Source organism: Achroia grisella, unplaced genomic scaffold (genome assembly GCF_030625045.1).
Source record: "Achroia grisella isolate CSIRO2021 unplaced genomic scaffold, CSIRO_AGI_Agris_v1 utg109, whole genome shotgun sequence".
Taxonomy (NCBI): Eukaryota; Metazoa; Arthropoda; class Insecta; order Lepidoptera; family Pyralidae; genus Achroia; species Achroia grisella.
Window position 1 is genome coordinate 1,143,003 of NW_026712573.1, and position 19,065 is coordinate 1,162,067.

At 29.4% G+C, this 19,065-nt stretch overlaps 2 protein-coding genes across 2 annotated transcripts; both read right to left on the minus strand.

Annotated features, from left to right (window-relative positions):
* Positions 1–56: 56 nt before the first annotated feature.
* On the minus strand, positions 57–6,306 carry LOC131844808 (potassium voltage-gated channel unc-103-like). Its single transcript, XM_059193775.1, has 8 exons — positions 5,869–6,306; positions 5,227–5,398; positions 4,519–4,824; positions 3,901–4,102; positions 2,942–3,033; positions 2,304–2,489; positions 1,577–1,766; positions 57–809 (listed from the first exon to the last, which is right to left on the minus strand). The coding sequence occupies exons 1-8, from the start codon at positions 6,096–6,098 to the stop codon at positions 481–483; spliced, it is 1,707 nt and encodes a 568-aa protein (XP_059049758.1). The 5' UTR covers positions 6,099–6,306; the 3' UTR covers positions 57–480.
* Positions 6,307–7,049: 743 nt separating this feature from the next.
* LOC131845557 (uncharacterized) lies at positions 7,050–18,411 on the minus strand. The gene is made up of 4 exons (XM_059194633.1): positions 17,508–18,411; positions 8,650–8,800; positions 7,694–8,257; positions 7,050–7,234 (listed from the first exon to the last, which is right to left on the minus strand). Exons 1-4 carry the CDS (start codon positions 18,220–18,222, stop codon positions 7,102–7,104), a joined length of 1,563 nt encoding a protein of 520 aa, XP_059050616.1. The 5' UTR covers positions 18,223–18,411; the 3' UTR covers positions 7,050–7,101.
* Positions 18,412–19,065: the final 654 nt, after the last annotated feature.

Below are 19,065 nucleotides of genomic sequence, written 5' to 3' on the forward strand. Positions count from 1 at the left end.
GATTTTAAAATTATTATTTTTATTTTTAATAAACACAAAAAATAATCTTACCTTGTAATATTAACTTAACATAAATATCTTGGAGCAATCATATATGTAACAAATATGATTGCTTCAAGATAGTCATATATGTAATAAAATAAATCTTTTGCACATAGATAGAAATAACATTATTAGTTATCTCCATTATAGTACCTACCTACAAAGTCAGATACTAAGTCCTATACACGTATTTCGATGTAACTACAAGATCCATTACAGGATATTAGAGAAATCAAACAATTTATATAGAGAGTTTAAGAGGTTGCAACATTTGAAAAAAAAATATTGATTGTATCTTCAGCCATTAAATCTAATTTTGGGAGTCAAGCTGTTACCTTAGATTTACATAGAAATTGAATATTAAAGTTTCCAATTTTTTTGTATAAAAATTGGTAAATCTAGACCAAGACCTTTATTATTATTAAACAAATAACAGAATCATTTCTGCGTTTTTAATTCTTCAGGAGTTTTTAATTCAGTTTTATGATGTTCGTCTAATACACATGTCCTTTCGTATCTGAACGTTGCTACCCTCTTTATGTCTTCATACACAGTCGGGTAACAAGCTATAGAGCTCTCAAAGTCTTCTCTACCAAGTCTAAACAGCTCACAATTGGTAACTGCAACAGCTGATGCTGTTCGCAACCTATGCTTCATGACTAGCGCAATCTCGCCGAAGAAATCGCCGTCTTCAAGATGACATACTTCCCTTCCTGACTCTGAGTATATTGCGACGGTGCCTTTGTCTATAAAGTATAAGCAGTCACCTAAAATAATAGAAAATGAAAATAAAAAATGTTTATATAAATGGAATAACTTTTGTATTACAATGTCTTATCTGTGGTATTATTGTTTCCTCATCTTATTCTACGAAGTTCTGAACAAATTACTTCGTAATTAGTTTGTAGTAAATTAAATAAACTAGAGTAAATGTTGAGCTTAGTCTGTGACTAGATGTCTCTGTATGTATGAAATATTCAGGTTTATTTATAGTATATACTAGAGACATCTAGTAGTTTGCAAATATGTAGTATTTACTACAAACGAATTGCGAAGTACTGAACCCTAGCGTTATTTAGAAATCACTTAACATGTTTTGTACCTATCGAGAATTTATAATAATAATTTATTTATTTCTCACAAACATGGATGGCAACAAATACTTAGGTGCATGTAGTATTTTTTATAAAACAATGCATAAATGTACCCTCTATTGCAATCAATTGTTGTGAGAAACTGGTGTCTGAAATAAGTACAACCTGTAATGCAGATAACCAGGCCCGACCGAATGTGAATATGATATAGGTTGAATAAATTACGATGATTATACTACACTGAATAAATTATTACCATACAGTATTGAGTGGCAAACAAAATACAATATGTAATAAATAAGATTGAAAGTACATGATAGTGGAAGGAGAATGGCAGAATACAATATTTATCCTTGTAGTATCTTCAGTAGCTATTTGTCGGATTTGGTATAACCATGGTTTTACCACAGGGAAATAAAGAGAGATTATATACACTTTACCAATTGTGTTGATCTTGAATATAATATCGCCAGCTATGAAGATGACCATTTTTAGCTTCATGCAAATTTGCACGTGCAAGGATCGTGGTAGCTGTTTCAAGAACTCCAGCTCTCCTACTAGCTGCCGTCCTGTGTGCATTATGATGTCTTCGCGTAATTGACCTGAGACACAGGCATGAATACGGGACTCCTAGAACAGAATAACAGAAGGTCAGCAAAAGTTTTTGATACTACATATTTACACTTACAAAAAAAGATATTGAAAATTGTGTGGATAGTATTCGGTTCTTTCTGTCAATTGGAACTGTTGTAAAGATAGATAAAAACTATTATGGAAACATGAGTTAGCCTATAGGAATAGCTTATTAAGCAGTTAATGTATTTTATAAAGTTGATGATGCTGCTGCTATTTCAGTTTTAAAATTGTATTTTCAAATAAAATTTAAAATATAGTACCTGAAACATATGGGTAATAGAGAACTGATAGAAATACTTAAATACATTATTTCCGTAATTTATATACAAAGATTTGTATTTATACTTTTAATATATAAAAGAATATTGTAAATTAAAATCTTTTGGATTGCCAAAAGAATACAAATAATTGTACATTTACAAGAATACAAAGTATTGCAAAACTTAAGTATTATATCAATATATAATACTTAAGTTTTGCAATATTTGATTATATTCATGTTTATTATTATTAGATAAAAAATAGCTTTACCACAAAGAAATTTGACTGGAACCGAATGGCATAGAATTTAAGAATTTTCTTCTTGATCCTCGGCGGAAATTTCCTTTGGTTCATATACATTTCCACCTGCTTAATCATCGTAAAGTACTGCGCTTTAGCCGATTCAGTACCAAATACAGCAATGATAAATTTCAATGCACAGTGATACACCAGTAACTATAATAAATTAGCATATACTTAAATGTAATTTACTGTATCTATGAACAGTTTTTTTCTTCAGTATAGTTTATACCGTAGATACATATGTTAAGTTTAGCTTACTACTTGCTTTATTTTCTATTATGTGTTTTATTGCTTTATTAGTATTTAATTTTGTTTAGTGATACCAGTTTAATACAGGTAAAATATAGGTTTAATTACGTCGTCAGTTTGTCTACTATTTAATATTAATGGTTTAGTGACCATGCCAACTAGACTAGAAGCTTTGCTTAGTTCCCGTGTCGAACTAGATGGCGCTGTGACAGGTACCTACTGAAATATACATTTATTTATTCTGATATAATATACCTACATGTATATAAAAGTATATCAAACTGAGAAAATATAAATTATTAAATAGGTAATACATATGTATTATAGTCTATTAGCTATGCAGAGATCTTTCTTACCTTAGCTATAAACCAAGATATCATGAAGAAGTATTCAAAGCATCCATTTGTGTCAATGAGATTTAAATTTGAATTTTTCCGTAGCATGCTAACTGTAAATATTTTAAAATTTTGCGTAAAATTGTCGATGTTATAAAATAATTATTTTAGTTATTTAAAGAGTTTAGTAACACGCCTACTTTATACATTGATCTGGCTATTTCTGTTCTTTGTATCTATCTACATTGTACCTATAGCTGGATCAATATTCATTAGTGCAACATATTAAGAATCTGCCCTACATACAACATTACATTAATTAATTAAATATTTATAGGTGCCAGTGGACTAGGTAATCACCACTCGTAAAGATAGTAATCACACTACATGGATATAAAAAGTGAGTAGTAAATGTCTCTATAGGCAGTCGGATAGCACAAAATTAAAAAGTAAACACCAGAAAGAGAATACAGTGCATTCAGTACCTTCATCTGCATTGCTACCAATTTTTCATATAACACAGTCGTCAGAGTGTTTTCTATACATAAAATGAAAGTTTAAAAAAAAAATACATTTATCTATTGATTCTTTTGTGCACAAAATTATATACATGACGGGCATAATGCCTGATGACTAATGACTAAGAGAAATAATACATCTAAGGATTTATCTTAGTGCTCTAGTACCCAAAACGCAAGCTGTACTTATCTTGAATTAGGGTTTAAGGAGTGAATTGTCTAAGGTTACTAATTATTCTACTTTCTATCAAGGGAACTGTTAAGTTCCCTTGATAGAAAGTAGAATTCTATGTATCCAGTGAAACAAGCAAACGCTTGTTTGCCATTATATTTTTATATTAATGTTAGATGTATTTTGTTCTATAAAAATACCTAAAGAGTAGCGTAACCATATAAATGATTAAAATATATTATATAATATATTTTAATCATTTATATGGTTACGCTAATATAATAGGTTACCTGCCCTTTCCCAAGCATATGTAAATCGGACAATTGTTGTAGCATTCCATAACTTCCCCATATATATCCAAGAGCAAGTCCTTGGATCTGTAGGCTTGAATGTACCTTCAGCAATATACTCCACGGCAAATTGGAAATAGATATTCCACGTCAAGTAGGAGAATATAAACAGGAATATTTCCACGCAAGTTCGTACTACAAACTGATGAAGGAGCACGTTAGGTAGTAGTTTTTTAATGACGATGATGGATTGGTGTTACTTTCTGCACTAACAATAGATATACGCTGATGAAGCACCAATCAAACACTATGAAGACGAAGTTAATTTATATTGTCCAACTAACATGGATTCCTAGTGAATTGGCTTATATACTACACGCTCAATAAACTCCATCTCCATCTATTCATTCACTGATGTCACAAACCATAATACATTTTCATCAACATAACATGGACTTGGTGACCCGTGATACAGGTACATGCACAAGTGCCTCTGTTACACTGTCAATCATATATTTTTTTTATGGATGAATATAATAATATAAACATTATTACTAATCTTTAAATAAATAGTTTTGATTACCTACATGTTAAGATCATTAATTTCGTAACACTTACATTAATCCTCATAACTGTCATTACATTCCCTATATATTTTAACATAATTGGCACCCTTAACATTTTCATTGCGACCAAAATTAGAATTGGGGTAGTATCTTCAATATGTATTACAATAGGTAGAAAACTTAGCGCCGATAGCAGGTCTACCGTCATCCAGGTCTTTGCGTAATGACATAATAACTTTTTGAAATCCAACACTGCGTATTGGCATGTCTTTCCTTCTATGTATCCAGTGAAGATATTAATTATAATATTTAGCATAGTAATAATATCTGTCACAAAAGAAATATCTGTGTGGTAATCCTGAAAAAGAACATATTCATATTATGGGCTATTATAATGTCATAGTGTGCTATTCCTGTAACTACACAGACACACATTACCAGTTTCCATAGCGTGGACTCCTTATTTTCCATCGCCTTTTTGAGCTTCTTTGCCATTCAATATTAATGGAATAACCACTAAAAAGGTGGCGTCTCGTAATACCGTTGGAGTGTTAACTGGTCGTTTATTCTCAAATATAAGCAAGGGTTCGCCAAGTAATGGCAATACGTTACTTGTATTATGAAAAATTAACTTATCTGTACCTGCATCTAATAACAAAAATCAAATCAGCGCTTTGAATAAAAAAAAAATCTAGTGCATATTCCAAGAGCATAGAAGTACGATAGACCAGCTGATCTAACTACGAATATTAAATATTACCGAGTGAGCAGGATAATCTTCACTGTAATGAAACGCCAGAGCAGTGTTGGATATCAATATGGCGACCACAAAAACGGCTTCCAGCCATAATCTTAATTTACTATAGGGGTGTATTGCATAAGGGTAATATAAGAAATGCCGGTATTTCTCAGCACACAGAGCAGTGTATGATCTAGAAATTAAAATTAATAAATAATATACTTCCATAAATGTGATCAAACTTAATTAACCAGCCTTTTTAATGTACATAGAATATATACTAGTAATAGGTATATTCCAAAATTTGTAGTAATAATAATATTTGCCCTGGATAATTCACACAGCATAGTGCTTGTGCTGCGGGTACTAGACAACTGATATTACGTAAGAAGTTTTTTTTGTATCTTACACATGGAAAAGATCATTGTAATTAAGATCAAATATTACAATGCTATTTGATTATGTACGTTATGTTGGGTATGGGTATACAATATAGTTTGCGCTAATAAATTAAATTAACTAACTATATAATATATTTATTACTTAACTCCTAAAAAAGGCATATAACAGCGCTGCCTGCTAATAACACTATGGCTTGATTATCTGTAATGCAAATAAATAACATATTTACTTAAAATAGTAAATATTAAAACTGTTGTTTACCTGTACAGATTCCGAGCTCGTATATCACCCATTCTAACCGTAGATAAATTAAAAAAGAATCTACGGAATTTGGAGCACTTAATATTGTAGACAGATAACTTGTCTACCGGTAAATGGCAGTGGTGACCTTGAAAGTAGCCCTGGAAATTTACCGAATCTTTTATTTTGTTAGATCGGATCTCATCTATGACGCGTGAATTAAGATTAATAGGCGATCCTTTCTCTTTCATAATGCTTAAAGTATTAGGTGCTAGTAAAATACGAATCTTCCAAGCAAATAAACACTAGATATATAGGTTTTAACTTTAGCCACTTGCTAACGAAAACGAAATCTTTACAAATTAATCTTCGAAGACATCTGTACTATTGATTGTCTTAAAAAAATATGTTACATAATTTGATAGACATATTTTGATTTACGTGAAGTCGATTTGGCTCTATTTGTGAACATGGTTACATTAAAAATATTGCAACGATGTGTCAAATTTATTTTTTTTTATTCATAAATATTGCACCATATAGAATAAAAATTAGTAATTTTTTAAATGTACCTTCATGTTATGGAGGTTGAAATTTCAACAGGCGATCTTTTCACTTTACACTTTCATATTTCAAATATTATTGGTGCAAAAACAAAAATCTTTATACTGTGCTACTAAATACTTTTTAATAACAGGGACTATGGGGCAGTACATATATGTTATTAATAAATAATTTTAAATAGGTTCAAAGGTACGTAGATAGGGCATATGGAGAAAATGAAGTAGATGTATTAAGGATCTAACTAGTATAGATTGTAATGATGATTCAGTATGTAGAGTAGTAAAATTTATGATTTTAAGTATTTATTGAAAAAATGATAAACAAACATACAGTCGCATTTATAATGTTAATTCAGATGATACATAGAATAAGATTAGTGTAGTAAGTTAGATAGTATTAGTACTTAGTTGTTAAGGAAGTATATGTTTGACTGTTGTTTCTGCCTTACTAGAATGTGAACTATAGAAAAGTTGTGAAATTGAAAAGTATGGCGGTAAAGCTAATGCTGCCTACCCGTAATAATGAAAAAATCATAAAATTTTATAGTCTAAGATATATGTTGAAATTTTTTATATTCTTATCTTTAAACAAATGTTTCATTTATTTATTTTGAAATGAAAAATAATTTATGTATCCAACAATATAATTCAAATAACATTATAAACAAAATATAACTATTAAACGTAGATTTTAGCGTTTGTTCGTCAATATCGACCAAGGTATTAAATCCACTCTTCCTATTTTCCACATATCTGCACAGGACTTAGAACAAAAAACTGCACTCAGAACTATATCTTCTGTGTTATCAATCAATATAATTTTGCTGCAAAAGAAAAATTTTAACATTATAACACAATTATCTACTTGATTAATTTCACTTTCTGATCATTTTTTATTTTCTTGTGTGTCTTCCTGGAACTACGAGATCATGCCTCTTATCCTTTAATTTCACTGTTTTATATTAACCTTAATTTTTAAACTATGCACCTAATCACCGTATTCACTGTAATAAAATAATTTCATTTTATTTCATTAAATTGAACTAAACACATCTTATAGAGCAAGATGCTTAGTGGCTGAAATAGGTAGAGAACCTACGCAGACGAATTTATAATAACTACTACAAATCTAATCAAATATAATTTATTAATGTAGAACATTTTAGACGCTGACGACCGTAATTTTTTTTTGTATTAATATTTTTTTCTTATCCTCCAGTTAAGTATATAGATTCAATTGGGAAGATTATTCCATTAATTAAATAAAAAAATATTTTACTTACCCAAAACAAAATTCATAATACACGTAATCAAACACCGGCCGCTTACAGAGTACATTTTCACATTTAGAAATTGGTCCATTGCTTAATTCAGTTTTCATGAATTTGGGTAAACAGCTAAAGTAATTTTCAACTATATCCCTTGCAACGTAATAATCTTTCCTATGTATTTTACTTCTGTCAAAAACATGTCTCTGTTGTGGCAAATACAAAGCATTGTTACCATTTACATCATAATTATTTACATTTTCTTCATTTATATTGATTTCTTCCAAATTATTTTCTATGTAACCTAGATTACGATTATAATTAAGTCTACCAGATAGACTATCAATATTATCTTGATGTGCTTTTGTCTTTTTCTTGGCAGTATCATTTATAATTTCGTATAATAGTCTCTTACATATTTCCAAGAGACTCGGTGGATTGTGGGCACTGTTTCTAAGCACAACATTGTATTGGGGCGGTCTATCGACGTAGAATTCCCATTGTTTTGAGTCTTGATTGAATTTTAATTGGGATCTGTTATTTTCAGATGTACTATGATAAGTCGGTATTTTGAGACATCTGAAAATAGATGATTATAATGTAGGCATATTGTTTATAGTTATATAGAAGGCTATGAAAGAATACGCCTAATTGCGGGAATTACATAATGGTGTCTTTTAATAGCATATTTATTCTAATTTCTAGAAAATAATGATAAAAGTAATCTACCTATAGTAGATTACTTTTATCATTATTTTCTAGAAATTAGTATAGTGAATCTTATCAACCTTAAGGGTTGATTAGCATTGTTAATCATTGACTTATTAACAGTAATTTCAAATAGACAGAGATTCTTATATATTGTATATACAGTATTCAGCTGATGGTAGTTTTTTTAAAAATGATTCCTTGTGTATAGAAACAATGTACATACATATCAAGCAAAATAAAGATATATAGATTGACATTACCCAATATTAAGGCTCCTAGTTTGCTGTCCTCGAAACATATGATACCATAATGAATATGGAATGGATTTTAAATTGATGTTCCACCAAAATCTAAACTCGCAGTGATGATAATTAAATACTGGTTTCTGTGGTAGCCACTGAAGTTTATTATCTGTAAATACACGCAATAATTTATTAATACTATGTAGACATTTCAAACATAACTCGGCTTCTATTTTTATTTTTATAATTTGTATAAAATTTTCCTATGCAGAATGTTTTATAATAATTGAAAAAGTATGTTATGTTTGAACGCGACAGATGTATCCGCTAGAGGATCACTATTGGCTTTTATATCATTATTTGAAGTTGACAGATTATTCTTCCATTGGTCCCTATCCGCTGTCATATCTGAGCTTACTGTGTAAAAGATGATATTTTTATGCATTCTAGTGGTCGCCCAGTAATCGAAATTATTAAGCAATTCTCAATTTAATCATAGACTAATAATAAACAAAAGAGTATTTCTATATAAGTGTGTGTGTGTCAAAAACATGGTAGTGTGTAATGATTTTTTATTCATTTAATGTATTTTTATGGACGATTAAAAAATGTATTAGCAGTCTGCACTGCTTCTCTATATCAACTATAAGTGTACGAAATTTCGTACTCCTCCATCCGAACAATTTTCGTAACAAGGTGTACAAAGATTTTGCTTCACGTATTAATATGTAGATTAGCTTTTATATAATTCGACATTCTTCCGTCCTTCTCTCCCTTTACTTTAATGAGCAGTATAATCTGACAGAGTTATACTACAATGAACTATTTACATGTAAAAAGAAGGAACACCGTTAAATACCTATAAAATAGTCCATTCTAAAATAAAAACACCATTGTTATTCCTATCATATAATTACCATTAACTTCACCTTTAAGCCTAAATACTGTTAGGCAACTTGCAAATGGGTCAGTGGAATCAATGGGGAAGTAACCGTTGATTTATCTGGCAGTTTGTTATCGGAACGGTAGCTACTGTCTTCCTCACTTTACGAGCTATAAAATTGTAACTAGACCGGGAAATGTATAAACTACTATTTTAAATCGTTCGTGTGCGGTCGCTATGGTAATTAGTAATGTTAATTTAACTAGCTTTATTGATAGAATACCTCTCTCTCAATCTTCGCGAAAAATATAACTTACTAGCTGTGTCTGCGACTCAATCTCCGTGGAATAGACAACGAATGATGAATTTTCATACAAACTTTCATCCCCAATTTTATTTCACTCTCAAGGACAAAATTTATAGAATCTTTAATTTCAAATATATCAACAGCCTAAAGAATAAGTTTCAAGCTTCTAACTTTGAAAACTTAGACTCTCCTTATGACCCTTTTTTACATTAAAAAGGAGCCTATATCATTTCCCATGATTTAGATTATCTGTGTACCAAATTTTATTAAAATCGCTTGAGTAGTTTTGGCATGAAAGTGCGACAAATAGACAGACAGAGTTACTATTGCATTCATAATATTAGTACAAATAACATAAATACAACATAAAATTTTATTGCCTTAAATCTTTATGACATCATACCATCACTCTTTACTGTGAAGTGGCAGTCAGAGGCATTGTCTATCGTCTACGTATGATGAACTTGTTATAGTAATTTTACTTTTGTATTATTGCTATCTATACTTGTGTAACAGAATAGAATATATGTAATGGCGACGAATATAACAATATAATTATAGAAATAAATACATACATAGATATAAAAATATATAGCGCAGTTTACAAAAAAAGCTAACATAATACTATTTATGTATTGCAAAAAATGACTACGTTGTCAACCAAAGAAACACCTTAATTACAAGATAACGTATACTACGTAAGGGTGTGCCTATATAACGGGCTATTTCTCAGGTCGTTAGTTTGAAAGGGTGTAATAGGTAATACGAAATATAATCGATAATAACTAGATGATATTGTTTATGTTTATAAATTGTATCCCTGGACAATTCACAGAGCAGCATCTAGTTCAAAGCTAAGTAGAGCTTGTGTTACGAGTACTAGACAGTTAGTAAACGCCAGACCAGTATAAACAATCGTAGGTACTCATGAATACAAACGTTTGTACCGTGTGAGGAGTCAAACATTCAGAAGTAAATCTGTGCTAAACCGCTAAAACACTGGATCCGTCAATATATGAAAATAATACTATTGGTATGTACAATTAAGACCAACTTTCCCTAAGGTGCTAATAGTTAAAGAATCATTACTATACATTTTAGGGAAGAGGTAATAATAATAATAATATAAATATTTATTAGTTCATTTACAACTTATTCAATAATATAATCCATAATATGACCATTAATTTTGTATGTAAAATATTTCTCAATCTTAAATTTCAAATTATTAAGTTGCTGTTACGATTAAATATATGTTTGCAAAGTATTTACCACAAACTGATAGATATCGCAAGGCGCGTAACTCTGCAAGTCTTAGAGGTAAACAAATTAATTCATTCTCATCCAATATTAAAAACTTTAAGTTTATCATTTCACCAATCTCATCAGGGATGTGCTTCAATCGATTACCACTTATATCGAGACATTTGAGGCACCGCAACATCGATATCTCGCGCGGCAACTCGGTTATGTCATTACCGCTCAAATATAAGCTTTCCAAGTTCTCCAATCTATAGATTTCATTAGGCAGTCGAGATATTAAATTATCCTTTAGGTATATATCAGTCACCTCGGATTCTTCACCACTGAGCTGCTGAAGAGGAAATTCCGTGAAACCTCTGTAATTCCAATGGAGCACCGTAGCCGTTAGCATTCCTTTATCGTAATTCATACTTTATGCCGTTCTATATAAGATACAAAGTGATATTTTTGGGTATATCTTTCATTGTTGGCGATTTACATTGTGTTACAACTTTTACAAAATGTATGTAAATAATTGTTATAATTTATGACACGTTTTTTCAGAGTCCTTTGATCTGATGGATGTTTTATTTGATGATCCAATTAATTAATTACAAAGCATCACAACACAACCAACGATATCAATAACCACATATTTTAATATAATATACTTCAATGTATATACAATATTTGGCACAATTTTAAAAGTGGCACGAGCTCTCCCTATTCCCGTCAACCGATCACTGCATCTAGCATCCATCCGACCGAACCTGGATTATTTTTAAACGACAAGGTCTTTAGCGGCATAAAAAATACTTTGAATTTTTTATAATGCTTTCACATAACAATGTTTGTAAAAGGTAAGTATATTTACTCGTATACTAATGATTTATTAATTGAATGTTACATTAGGATATAAGGATTTTAGGATTAATTTAAAGATGTTTTTATAATGAAGAGAAATATGATCAAACAAGCTGTTATCAGCAACATAATCAGCTTGGAATTGAACTTTTTTTATTAATATAAATAAAAAGATCTGAAATAACAGTAGCTAAAGTTACTACTTATAACATTAGATATCTGTGAATGAAAATCCCGTCAAAATCGATCCAGCTTTTCCAGAGATTAGCAAGAACATACAAATACACATTAATTTTGATTAAATATTTTTTTGATGTAATTGCCGTACATACTTTCATATACATTTAGTGTTTGATAAAACAAATAGACACTACATTTTATTTTTGTATAGCATGACAGAAGAAGAAAGAAAGAGTTTAAGTCATTTGACAATACATATATAATATGTATACAGTAATAGTTTGTAAGAACTGAAAAAATCCGACTTTCTCTATCTTAAATGGTAATTGTATACATTATTACATGGCGATTGGTACCCAATTGTAATATTAGTTTAATGTATATAGAAAGAAGATTATAATATAAAATGCTACTGATAGGAAAGGGTCTCGAAAGTGTACGAAGATAGTAAAAGAGGCAACAACAGTTTCCATTAAAGTACCCAGTATTTTCGTAATGTTCTTAAGATTAGATAGGAAACCTAGGATAAGGAAAAACGGTATTTTCGCTGAAAAAATTGATAGATTTTAAAATAATTCAATAGCGATGAATCTAGGTTAGCATATAAGTATGTATCTATTTTTTGTCTTTTTGTATTCATATATTTAAAACGGTATTATTTATCAATTTTACTTATTATTATTATTGCTTTAAAAAACTGACAGTTATAATGCGACATAAGTCACATGCGTTAAACAAAGCTGATTTCAATATTTTCTTAGCATATCATATTTGCATTCATTTTGTTTTTACAGATTACTTTTGAAGGGTTTGATCGCATATGCAAACCAACCTTACCTAAAAGAAAAAATTCTTTAGAAGAAACATTACGAGTCGTTACATAGTTTCAATTTTGATTTAATTCTTCTAAGAACAATTATTAATTACTACAGAGTAATGCGGTGTGTTAAGCTGTAGTGGTTATTGTTCTAGCCATGATATAAAAATTAAAAAAAAAATTAGAATATGATGTACTTATTTATATAATTTAAAAATATGGAAGATGATGACCTATTTATTTATAATACCGAGCATTGGCCAAGGCGAAAAAGCAATATCGTCAAGAAATCTCGACGTATGTTGGCATTACTCCAAAGATTACCACGTGGGCTTGGTTAGGTCGAGGGCATTTCGCGCCATACTGTCTAAACAAATGGTGTCTAATATAAAGAAGATAATGTGTTATGTTTTAAGAGGTTTATGTTTTCTTTTGTATGTTATGTTATTGCCTTATTTATGTAAGTATGTAGAAACAAAAATAAAGTATAGTTTTACTAATAATATAATCTAATACTTTATCGTACCATTTCAACAAGAATACAATTTTACGTATTTACTACTATATATGTATTTACATAAACTATATAAAAATCTTAAAATAGGCAAGTCTTTCCAATGAAGTGAAATTACCTTCAAGATCAGGACATCAAATTCAGAGCCCACAATTTTAAGACAATTAGTAGCAGTTGTTATAGTAAAAACGGATCTCCCGAATTCCTCGAGTATAGGTAGTGTTTGTTGGAAATATACCTGTTGTATGTTGTAATAATAAGAAAAAAAATATAAAGTGTTTTGCACGTTTCGTTTTTTGATGACTATAGATATTGGTGACGCCTTGGAATATATGAGCAGATAACTATAATTTTAAAAAAAGAAACGTAGAAAATGGTCTCTTTATGTTCAACATTCCATTTTCAAAATAATGCATTTTATTTTTAATAAATATTTAATGGCTATTTCCGGTAAGAACGCCGGAGTAAGAAGAAAAGTGTTGATAGAATGAGTACTATATTGCCTATATATATTTGAAGTACAACATATTTTTTAATTTGATCAAGTGCGTTATGGGCTTGTTTAACGGCCACATGTCCCATCTTTATATATATTTTTCATTTATCGTATAATTATAGCCTAAAAGCGAAATGTAAACAAAGATATTTAAACAAATGAAGTGGTAATGGAATTAAACAATTTTATTGAAGAATAATTCAATTTATTACAGTCAGAATTTTGTAATATAGAAAGGTTAAAGGTACTATAAATAGAATTAAATATACATCTAATTTATCACACACATAGTCAGTACACAATAGATTTGGATCAGACTTTTAATTTTTAACTAGACCTTCCCTTTGGTAGAAAAATGGGTAAAAAAATAAAAAATAACTAGGAGATAGATGTAAATAGGCGGGTTCTAATATTTTATATATTTCCTTAACATAATTAGTATATCAATTTTGAAAATCAATAAGGAATGTAATTGATAAATACTAATTAATGATAAATATAATCAGTAACATGTAACCTTTCACCTTTTTTTTCTACCTTTGGCTCCGACGATTTAATTTCACCGTTAATTTTCCTAAAATGAATAAATAAAATAAAAAAATTAAATTAAACAAAAATGGCGGAATTTACTACAACACTAAATTAAGTTTAGCTCTGTTCTTATTTTAAAACGTAGAGACAATAATAATGTAAGGATTTTCAGCGTTCGAATATCATTGGAATTTAGAAAATTTAGTTTTTAGGTAGGTATTACAATATCTTACTTTATGCTAAATGATATTTATAAATTGACTTCTTTACAATGAAATACATTGAACTAAGAACATTATCAAAATTTCGCAGTAACAATCAAAACCACTTATCTAAAAGTTGTTAGAGTACTAATGATGTAGTAAGTGATGTTTTTATTCAAATTGAGGTTAATGACAATATAATCCAATATTAAAACATCATATTATGAGTATAAAAATTCGAACATTTTTGCCTTTACAAAAACCATGTTCTTATAAATAATTATACAACAATTATGCATGTTATCAATTGTTCTATAATATGGGGAAATAAGAATTGACTTAAACACGTTGTGAAATACAGAAACAGTTCCGATTTGAAGAAACATAAGTTATCAAAAAAAAAAATTGAACATCTCGAAGTAACAACAGAAAATTATTTGAATTTTTTTCTGATCGTAGATACCATATGTAACAGTATACCATATATTTTACTATTATTATTTATTTTATATTGTCATCACCTCAAAAGATTTTGTATCTTTTTTACTCAGAGAAAAAAAATCACTAATATCTACGAATGATTCGAACTCGCCGACCCCTTCCGTCGCCTTCATCATCGCTGTCGAAAGAAGACTGCCTGTGGCCCAACATTAGAGCTTGGATTTCAGGGTTGAGTGGTAATGCTGGGAATGACGAACGACGGACCATTGGAACCGGGCGAGCACCTAGAAAAAGGATTAGTATCGACACTTGAACATTTGGACATGACTGAATTTAATTTCCAGGTAATAATAAGTCTTATAAAAATCTATTTTTACTATAATATATATTTATTTTCATAACTATAGTATGTGAAATTCACAAGATATTCAGACCGCTTATACTTTAGTTCTTAATTTTGTTTATGTTTATGTGATGCATTTTGTCTGCTTTGTTTTATAAATGCTTAAGTTCCAAATATGTCATTAATCTAGTTATTATACAGACGAAACAATGGATTGCTATGAAATATTCGTATAATTGAAAATTATTTAAGCATATTATTACTGAAGACTTTACTTTATATGACTACTAGCATAGAAGAATCAAAGAATATACTAACATACTATATTGATTATTACAGTATATTATTAACAAAAAATACGAAAATATTAGATATAATGATTATTTGCACTATGCTAATTTGTTACATTAATATCATTGTTGATACATTTTTAAGAACTTTCATAAGTTATAAACTGCTAATACACTATTAATTAATAGTTACAAGCTATTGAAAATTATAGGCATATACAAGATTTTGTATAAATTAATTGAAGTAGTCGTTAGGGGCGTGTCACTCCTGTCCTTAAAAAAGGATAACGATAAATAGATATCTACATATCCAGGCTAAATCAAGGCCAAGTTTGCAATCATATAAAGGCAAAGCATATTAATAATAGAACTGATTTAAAAGACATTAATAAGTATACTGGTGCTATATAACAAAAAAAATATCTTGGTCGATTTCTGTATAGTTAATGATTTTGTACAACGTTAGAAATATCCTGGGCCTTGAGGATGTTTATCAAATAAATGAAATTGATTCTATCAATAACAAGTTGATCGGTCCAGTATTATGAAAAAGATCGAGATAGCAATGTCAGGAGTCTTGTTTTTTTTATGCTTGTGTTATTGTTTAGTTCGAGTTACCAATTACAAGGGATTTTAGTTATTTTTTGCTTAATCTATAGAATGAGGTATCAAGTAAAGTTTGGTTAATTATCTATTTCTTGTATATTAAAACATAGTTCTATCTATAAATACATATCAATAAATACAATGGTATTTATATTATAGATTATATATATCATATGCACATAAGTATAATGCAGTATATACATATTTATATAATAAACGACAGTATATATAGTGCTTATATATTTATTGTATTATTCATTTTTATTTCATTACAACTTTAGCTTCAATTGTACCTTAATGACTTTTATTTATTACTCTTACTCTATTTTCATAATATGGAATCCTGAAATTTGAAACACAACTTTTTTAATAGTATTTAAAAAAATAATTTATACAGTACCTAATATTATGTCTTATTGATATTTTGTAAATTTAATAAAATTGTATGTAAATTATGTATTACTGTTAACATGTAATATTCCTAATTCCAAAAATATATTAAGAAGGGACCCCAATTAATTATATAGTTTGACATATTGTGTCTCAAGGTAGTTATTTGTTTACTTGAGGAATTTATTAATACATTTATACAGAGGATTTCCTCGAATAAACCAATTTACTACACCACAAGCCAATTAGTCAAGAAGTAAATACACCACAATACTTCGGGCAGTTCAAGCAGATTAGGAGGAGGCCATAGAAGAAAATCTACTCTCTAAATGTGATGGTTATATGAAATTCTGATAAACTAATATGCAAAACAATAATGAGTTCAATTAAATAAGCTATAAATAGCTAAATAATTGTAAACAAGCTTAATAAACAAGTTAAAAAAACATGAGATAAATTGGATTCATATGTAATTTATAATAAATAGGTTGAATTGGAAACAGTGTACTACTTCTATATAAAAGTGTGAACATTTGTTTACCTGAAAATCTCATTCAGTCGTCTGACAGACCTTGTTTTTTAAAACAGATAAAACAAAGATAGAAGAGAAAGATTAGAACTTGAAATTTTAAATAATAAACGTTTACATTCACTGAAAGAATTCATTCAAATTACATGTTATTGTTTAAAATTGAACATATATTTATTACATTGCATTACGACAAGAATATAAGTGATTATAATAATCCGTAAGGATTCTGTAACATACCAAACAGCTTAGCCGCTGATTGTCTTTTGACAAGTTTTGATTCACCGCAAGATGTTTCGCTAATTGATGCTGGAGCGGAAGTTTCATGTTGAGTCCTTTTTTCACTAAAGTAAGAGGTCGTAGATTCTCCTCTAGTATATGGTCTTGTTTGACGATTGGTCTTTTTTTCCTCATTAGGCGATATAAATGATTCTGCAATTTGAAATAACTGAAGTCCAAATTTACTGGACTCTCGTCGAAGCGATTTTTTATTTGCAAACTCTGATAATGATTGTCTTCTTTCGCCATCTGGATTTAATTTCCTTCTAGCTTTTTCTTCTTCTCTTACTTTAAGTACATCTAATAAAGCATTTAAAGCCAATATCACGAGAAATACAGTAATTCCTATTACTGCTATTGCATTCGTATCTCCTTCCATGATTTTAGGTTCCTTTTTAGAATCGGTTATTATTGGTTTTTGTGTAAATACTTCAAGCACACTGCAGCCATTTTTCAAAAATAAAGGAATAACTTTAGTTTTTGCTTGTTTTTTTATTTCTGTTCCGTCGTTTAAAATATTTTCTTGAGTGGCTTCTAAAATATCAACTGATGTGGCTGCTTCTGATACTTCGGTATTATTCTCCTCTATAGTATCTTTCATGAACCACATATGAACACTGTACAAACAGTAAATGATCACTGACAGTATAAAAAGTAGGATCTTTAGCTCGTTCATGTTTACATGGCAAAAGCGTTGGTTTGTTTTGACAGACGACCGCGCGTGCGTGTATTTCTATTCGTGTACTCAACGATATTATTTAACAAAGCCGAAAGCTTTCAATTGATTTGTACTATTTTCTTTAACGTTGCTTTTTGGGAATTATGTTTAAAATTATACGCGATGTTGAGTAGGTCACTGCGTCATTTCACGGTGTGTCTGAGGCGACTACCGTGCACTGCGCATGTGTAAATTTCAGCTGGGTCGGATGGGTCGAACTTGTAGTCGCTACCAGAAACACAACTGTTATCAACTGTTGCAGATATGTTTGTATGTATGAAAGTAAAGTAAGTATAATAATTTTTCTTTTTCCACAAATAAATCTGTTATCAGTATTCCGCTTTACTGAATAACCTCTTATCAAATTCATATAAGTGCACTGAAGTGCATGTTATTGATGGCAGATAAGCGTTTCATTTCAATACCGTTTATCTCTTTATCGATCAATTTATCCATATTGCGTAATATTCACTTGAGTTGCTAATTGATTTTTCAGATTTTGTTAATTAATTACTAACAGTTAAATTTTATTTTCTCATGTAACTACAAACTATATCTCTTACGTATCCATGATTATGGGATTTTGTATAAAAATGTGATAAATAAGATCTACCAGATGACAAATTAATAATAACAATAAATTTATTAAGCCATAATTATGTACAGATCTTAAAGCATTTTCATACTTAATTTGTACGTATCTATAATCATAGATACGTACGACGAGTATTCTTCTGCATATTTTTTATTAAATTTTTCATTCGTAGTTAAAAATACGAATGAATTTGAACATTTATTGTA